The sequence below is a fragment of the Coenobita brevimanus genome, chromosome 28 (genome assembly GCF_032717465.1).
Source record: "Coenobita brevimanus isolate Jiangsu-jjx chromosome 28, ASM3271746v2, whole genome shotgun sequence".
Lineage (NCBI taxonomy): Eukaryota > Metazoa > Arthropoda > Malacostraca > Decapoda > Coenobitidae > Coenobita > Coenobita brevimanus.
The window spans coordinates 3259914-3267413 of record NC_136981.1 but is presented as its reverse complement, the minus strand read 5'-3'; the positions used below and the strand labels follow the sequence as shown (position 1 = coordinate 3267413).

Genomic DNA, 7500 nt, shown 5'->3' with positions numbered 1-7500 from the left:
TATTATTACTATTATTTTTATTATTATTATTATTATTTTTATTATTATTATTATTACTACTACTGCTACTACTACTACTACTACTACTACTACTACTGTTACTACTGCTACTAGTGTTATTAGTAGTACTAACAGTAGTAGTAGTACGTATTTTCATTTTGTTTTTAGAGACATTGTCGGCTGTGTATACAATATGTTGGTGATGTAACTTTAATTCTCTCTCTCTCTCTCTCTCTCTCTCTCTCTCTCTCTCTCTCTCTCTCTCTCTCTCTCTCTGATTAAATTTCTATCTCTCCCTCTCTCTCATTCTCTTTTTAATTCCACATCCTCCTCCTCCACCCACCTCTTTCATTATTTCAATCCCCTCTCCCCCCCTTCTCTCTCTCTCTCTCTCTCTCTCTCTCTCTCTCACCACCTCCTCACTCCTCTCCATGCCTAAAGCAGATGGAGAGCAACACCCAGCCTCAACCACCTACTCTCTCACCTCGTCTCACGTCTCTCCTGATTTCTCTTTTAATTTCTCCTAATATTTCTCTAATTCCGTCCATCTTTTCATATTTTTTCTCGTGTTTTTCTTCGTATTCCTCACTATTTCCTTGTTATCTCCTCTCGTGTGTTCATTTTCTCGTGTTCCTGGCCATTTCTCTTCTTTTTTCCTCTAGTTCTTGTAGTTTCCTTTTTTTCCCCTCTGAATTCCCTCTTTCACCGTTTTCATTCCTTCACTTCGTAATTTCGTTCTTCTGTTTCTACTATTTCTTTTTTTTAATATCCTTATTCATTTCCCTTAATTTCATGTTTTATGTAGTTTGATGTAAAACATAATGAGCAAAGGCATGAAGCCTGACAAAAAAAAAAAAATGCTCTGTCGAGGGGAAAAAAGAAAAAAAAAAAAAAAATGCCAAAATCGAGATACGTTCATTTCGTGATGCGTGGGTACATTGCTTTTGAAAGAGTGGAAGTCACAGACAGAAAAAAATACAAACTGAGGAAGACAGTTCCAGAGTTGATTTTTGACATTCATGAAGGACTGCAGGTATCGAGTAACTCTTACGTTATAGAGCTGGACAGAAACGGGATGAGAGTGCGTTACTTGAAGGGTTCTGATCGTCCGCTGTGATAGGAAAGGATGAAAGCAGACAGTACAGAAGATCAGTTATCACAGAACTAGGGATTATAGATGGGAAGAGATACAGTGCAACAGTGAAGAGAGAGAGATTGATGAGAGTCAGTAAGGGATGGGGAGCTGATGTGTCGATAAACCTTGGCCTCCACCCTGTTTAGAAGGGGTGCTTGTGGTGAGCCCCCTTACACATTCGAGCAGCGTTCCATACATAAGCAAATACAGTAAGGTCCCTGTGCGTAGTCAGCAACTGCACTGGGGTTAAGAAAATGTGGAGTCTGTACAGCACAACTAACATCTGGGAAGCGAATATTACAAGGAAAGTTATAGGTGTCGAGAGAAAGTTACCACAAGGATATTAAGAGATGATGGAGGACTGAGTTGTGTACTGCTGAAAATTAAGGGATACCCTCTTTATTGAGCACAGTTACATTTAATTATAATCGTTTTTTTTTCATAGTCACATAATGTAATGATAATCAAACGACAAGAATATAATGATGCTTTAGAAATTACTGTAAAAAATCTGATAGCTAAAGTGAAGCGTTTTTAGAAATTAATATAAATATTCAAAGAACTGAAGTGAAGCTTGTTTTGAAAAATTCAGTATTTTGACAGCTTAAATGACGCGTGTTTTAGAATTTACGGTAAAATTCTGATAGCGAAGTGAAGCGGGTTTTTTTATTTACTGTAAATATTCAAACAGCTGAAGTGATGTGTGTTTTAGAATTTACTGTAGATATTCTGATAGCTGAAATGAAGCGTATTTTAGAAATTACTGTAAATATTGTGACAGCTAAAGTGAAACATGTTTAGAAATTGCTGTAAATATTCTGGCGGCTAAAGTGGAGCGTGTTTAGAAATCACTGTAAATATTGTGACAGCTAAAATGAAGCGTGGCACAGTTACACAAAATATCCCACAACCTCCCACAGACTCACTGATATGTGGGGAAAATCATAAATCCTCAGTTTTTATATTTCCTGGAATGAAATAGCAAACCACCGAATACACGCGCGCAATAATATTTTTACTTATTTTCATTTTTTTTAATTAACCTACACATGTTTGATAGTTCTTTTAAGGCTTTGATGTCGTTACCTCAGGGACCTGTTTCTATTCGAATTTTCGCAACTCCTTTTTCTTACCGATTTACTTGTTTTTTGCATATTATATTTTTAATTTTTTTTGTGCTCATTTATCTTTTTAATATCGACATTACATGCACCTCCTCCTCCTCCTCCTCATCATCATCATTTGGACCTCCTTTCCTATTGCAAGGTGGGGTGACATAGGTCCAGAAAGTCAGAAAAAAAAGAAAGAAAACTTGGCAGAATGAGATAATAACCAAAGTTTGCCCAGTTGAATAAGCAAGACCCCCATTCACTCATCATCCCAGCTCCCGGAATCCTGGCATCGATATTGAGATGTAATGTGCAGAATAAATCGCTAAGGAAGAAGTGTCGCGAAATCTCCAAAGCCACTTGGTAAACGACCGCCAAGTCGAACGTTTCCGATAAGTTTAGCGGTGGAAATTAGCGATCAATTTTGTTAAAAGGTTAGCGGCGCCACCCGATTGCTAACGATTATGAAAATTGGCGGATTTCTTCGTATCGCTAATGGAAACTACTAAGCGACCCTAATCCCGCCACTGATAACGCTAAGTTGATATACAGAGTGGAATATATATAGCCCTTTTTTTTTCCACTCTGCCAGGAGATTTTTCGTGTGTTGCGGAGGCTGCTTAGCGTTATCAGTGTCAGTCGTGCATCAGTTATTCATTTCCTTCCCCCACTGGCACACGGACGCCCACACCAGGAGACTGAACCTTGCCCACAGCGGCCCAGTCAACGTTATCAGTGTCCATCCCATATCATCTGCCCAGGTTCAATTTATAACCAGTAAAAAATAAATAAATAAATAAAGCCTGTAAGTCAGCTGTGCATAAAACTGAGACATAACCAAATCAACAACAACCGTAACCATAGCAACAACACCAACAACAAAAACCGTAATAATAATAATAATAATAATAATAATAATAACCCGTGGACGTCAGGCAGTATACTTCATTTTTAGCATATTCAAAGTTTTATTCAGCTTCGGGGAGACTTCAAAAGGTAAGATTTTTATATAACCTTCATTAACCTCTTCAGTACGAGTTTTTTCCCCAAGGTGAATAAAATAGTCAAGAGGTGGTGATTAAAATGAAAAATGTGTCATCGGAGTGAAGGGCTAAATTAGGTAATCGACCAACCTGTGGGCAAACAATTAGGGCTTAATGGAAGGTAATGAGAGAGAGAGAGAGAGAGAGAGAGAGAGAGAGAGAGAGAGAGAGCAGAAATCTCTAGGGAATGGACCAGAAAAAGTGTGTGTGTGTGTGTGTGTGTGTGTGTGAGAGAGAGAGAGAGAGAGAGAGAGAGAGAGAGAGAGAGAGAGAGAGAGAGAGAATCAGCGTACACCCAGATATACACATACCCTAACACACACAAGATACATATATACATACACACACACATACGTACATACATACATACATATACACACACACACATACTGTACATACATACATGCAGTACATACATACATACATACATACACCGAGTCTGATTCTCACCCTTTGCATAGTTGATATTACTCCGCCTGTCTCTGCCTAACTCTGCCTCACCCTGCCTAACTCCGTCTTGCCTTGCCCTACTCTGCCTCACCCTGCCTTACTCTGTCTGGCCTTGCCCTAGTCTCTCTCACCCTGCCTTACGCTACCCTGCCTCACCTTGATTTCCTCTGCCTCACCTTGCCTTACTCATCCTCACCCTGCCTTACTCTGTCTCACTCTGCCGTCCTCTGCCTCACTTTACCTTACTCTTCCTCCCCCTGCCTTACTCTGCCTCATTCTGCCATACTCCTCCTCACCCTGCCATGCACTGCCTCACCCTCCCTAACCTTGCCCTGCCTTGCCTTGCCTTACTGTGACTCATTTTGCCTTACTCTGCCTCACTATACCTTACTCCGCTTCACCTTTCCTTACTGTGCCTCACCCTGCCTTACTATGCCTCACCCTGGCAGTCTTTACCTCACTGTATCACTGCCTTACCCTGCCACTCTCTGCCTCTGTATCTTTTACTCTACCAGTCTCTGCCTCATTATATCACTGCCTCACCCTACCAGTCTCTGCCTCACCCTGCCAGTCTCTCCCTCACTATATTACTGCCTCACCTTGCCAGTCTCTACCTCACTATATCACTGCCTCACCCTGCCAATCTTTACCTCACTAGGTCACTGCCTCACCCTGCTACCACACTAGATCACTGCCTCACCCTGCCAATCTCTACCTCACGAGGTCACTGCCTCACCCTGCTGCCACACTAGATCACTGTCTCACCCTGCTAATCTCACCCTGCCTAACTCTTCCGCACCCTACCAATTTCTGCCTCACTATATCACTGCCTCACCCTGCCAATCTCTGCCTCACCCTGTCAAACTCTCCCGCACCCTACCAATTTCTGCCTCACTGTATCTCTGCCACACCCTGTCAATCTCTACCTCACCCTGTCAGTCTCTGCCACACCCTGTCAGTCTCTGCCTCACCCTGTTAAACTCTCCCGCACCCTACCAATTTCTGCCTCACTGTATCTCTGCCACACCCTGTCAATCTCTGCCTCACCCTGTCAATCTCTGCCACACCCTGTCAAACTCTGTCACCTCACCCCCATTTTAGCGTGGGACCTAATGCCGCAAGCCCTGTGTATGTCCTCTTGTTGTTGTTGTTCTTGTTGTTGCACCTGAGTCTCGTTTTTGTTTGTTTTGTTGCTTTTTGTTTATTTATTTATATATTTAATTAATTGCCAGTTCTTGAGTGTATAATATTGTTTTCGGTTTATCAAAGAAGAGGTGAATTTATTAACCAAAAAAAAAAAATCCTGCCTTGCGTAATATTGATTGTCAGTGTTACATGCCTACTGCTACTTGATCCTGCCAAACCTTGCCTAACCTCCCTACCCTGCCTGCCCTGCCTAACTGCCTGACCCTGCCTACCATGCCTGACCTCTCTGACGCTACCCGACCTAGCTTGAATCTGCCGCACCCTGACTACTCTGCCTATCCTACTACATCTTAACTCACCCTGCCTCACCCTCCTGACCCTGCTTGACCTTCTGCGTTCTGCCTTACCCTGCATGATCCATGGAGGTAGAATAGGGGACTCTCTCTCTCTCTCTCTCTCTCTCTCTCTCTCTCTCTCTCTCCTATCCAATAATCAGTTAACCAATCATCGAACGACTCTCTCCACATATGCATCCTCCTCCTACCTTCCTGATTTACTTATCCCTCTCTCAGTCTATCTATCTATCTATCAATCTCTCTGTCTCCCTCTCTATGTATCTATCCATCCATCTATCTATCCATCTATCTATCAGTCTATCAATGCATCAATCAGTCACTCCATCAACCCACAACCCTCTTACCCTCCTGATGGGTGGAATAACGTGGTCCTGGCCGGGGGGATGGCCGCCCCTGCATGACGGGTGGCTGCAAGGGGGTGGTGCGTCCTGCAGCTGCCGCAAGAGGGAGGCCCAGCGCTCCCCGGGGGGTGGGGGGCGGGGAGGCGCTCTGGAGGCTGCGGCTTTTAGTGCAGCCTCCCGCCATGCCAGACCACGCCGCCGCACCAGCCGCATCACGCACCACGCCTGGAAATGCCGCGAGGATGTGGTGAATGGGGTGCATGGTTTTCGTAACGCACGCACGCAAACACACGCGCACGCACGCATGCATACACACACACACACACACACACACACACACACACACACACACACACACACACACACACTATATAACATAACATACATTTAAAACCACAACACAGTGCACAGTAAATGATGGCACAATTTAAAACACACACACACACACACACACACACACACACACACACACACACACACACACACACACACACACACACACAAGCGAACCCGTATAAAAGACTCAGACAGCAAGATATGACTTTGGAGAGCGAGGGTCTGACTGATGGAATGCGGGGATATTGGGGATGAGGGTAAAGGGGTGCTGCCCAGGAGAATACACGATTATCTGCAGTTTTTTACAATATTTTTCGTGTGTTTTATCTGTCCTGTGATGTCAATTTTGTGTTTTTCTGTTTTTATTTACTTGAGTTAAATGGCGGGGGACAGGGCGACGTGGAGGCGATTTGTTTGTGGCCACCCCTTACGGGATTAAGGCGTCTGGCAATAGATAGAGAGTTAACGATGAAAAAGTGCGTTTGGACAAGGAATATGCTGTCTGTGTAGTGTGTGTGTGTGTGTGTGTGTGTGTGTGTGTGTGTGTGTGTGTGTGTGTGTGTGTGCACGATGATCCGTAAATAGCGCTCCACTCGAAACTCATCTTATGTCTTATGTGCTGTGGGAACGGCTCACTGTGCTGGTGTGGGCGTGGGTGTGGCAGTCGAAATTTGAAATGAATTTATGATGCAAGATAAATACACTGATAACGCTGAGCAGTCCCGTAAAGCACAAGAAATGACCCGGTAGAGTGGAAGGAAAAACGTTATATATGGATCACTTCGTTTATTTAGTTCTGGTTTTGATGGTGGAGAGGGACGCCTTCATGTGGTGGCATCCATAGAGCCGGGTGGTTCCTCTGCCCGGTTATACAAACGTCTCTTAGCTCCTAACCTGTCACCAGAAAGGAGGATGGTGGACTGCAGGAGAGCAACTTCAGCCTGTGGTCCACGGCGTGCACGTTCAGGTGGCCCTGGGGTTGTAACTACTAGTACTTCCATTAATACTACTACCACCACCAACACTACTACCACCACCACCACCACCCAGCACCACCACTACTACTACTACTACTACTATTGCGACTACTACTACCAATACCATAGCCCTTGTAGTACACCGCTTTGGCTCTTATAATACAATATACCCCCTTTGGCCTTTTATACATATCCTCTCTCTCTCTCTCTCTCTCTCTCTCTCTCTCTCTCTCTCTCTCTCTCTCTCTCTCTCTCTCTTACAAGGCACTACTGAGAACCATATGATGAAAACTGAGAGCCCGAAGGTGTGAACGAACCCTCACATTTTTTTTTTTTACATTAATTTCAGAAGCGTGTCATGATGATAAAACATGTCTAGCCTTTTCTTATCATTGCTGTCTGCACCATGTACTGTGGGATGCAGGCTAGACGCATTTTACAGTTACAAAAACCATATATAGCTCTTCACTAAATTGCTGTCAAAATACTAAGGGCATGTCTTACACTTGAGCACACTTTGTTTTCATAATAGACTGTTGCCATAAGTGTTTCTGGTCGTCTGTATTTTGTTTAACCTTTTCAGCCCTAGGACGTGCTTTTCACACCA

At 43.6% G+C, this 7500-nt stretch overlaps 1 protein-coding gene across 1 annotated transcript in view; it reads right to left on the bottom strand.

Moving 5' to 3' along the window:
- Positions 1 to 7500, bottom strand: part of LOC145394690 (uncharacterized) — a 24762-nt gene that overhangs the window by 5638 nt on the left and 11624 nt on the right. Inside the window, exon 2 of the mRNA XM_080268466.1 lies at positions 5584 to 5805. Within this exon, the coding sequence (XP_080124592.1) occupies positions 5584 to 5793 (210 nt within the window). The 5' untranslated portion in view covers positions 5794 to 5805. The remainder of the gene's footprint in view (positions 1 to 5583; positions 5806 to 7500) is intronic.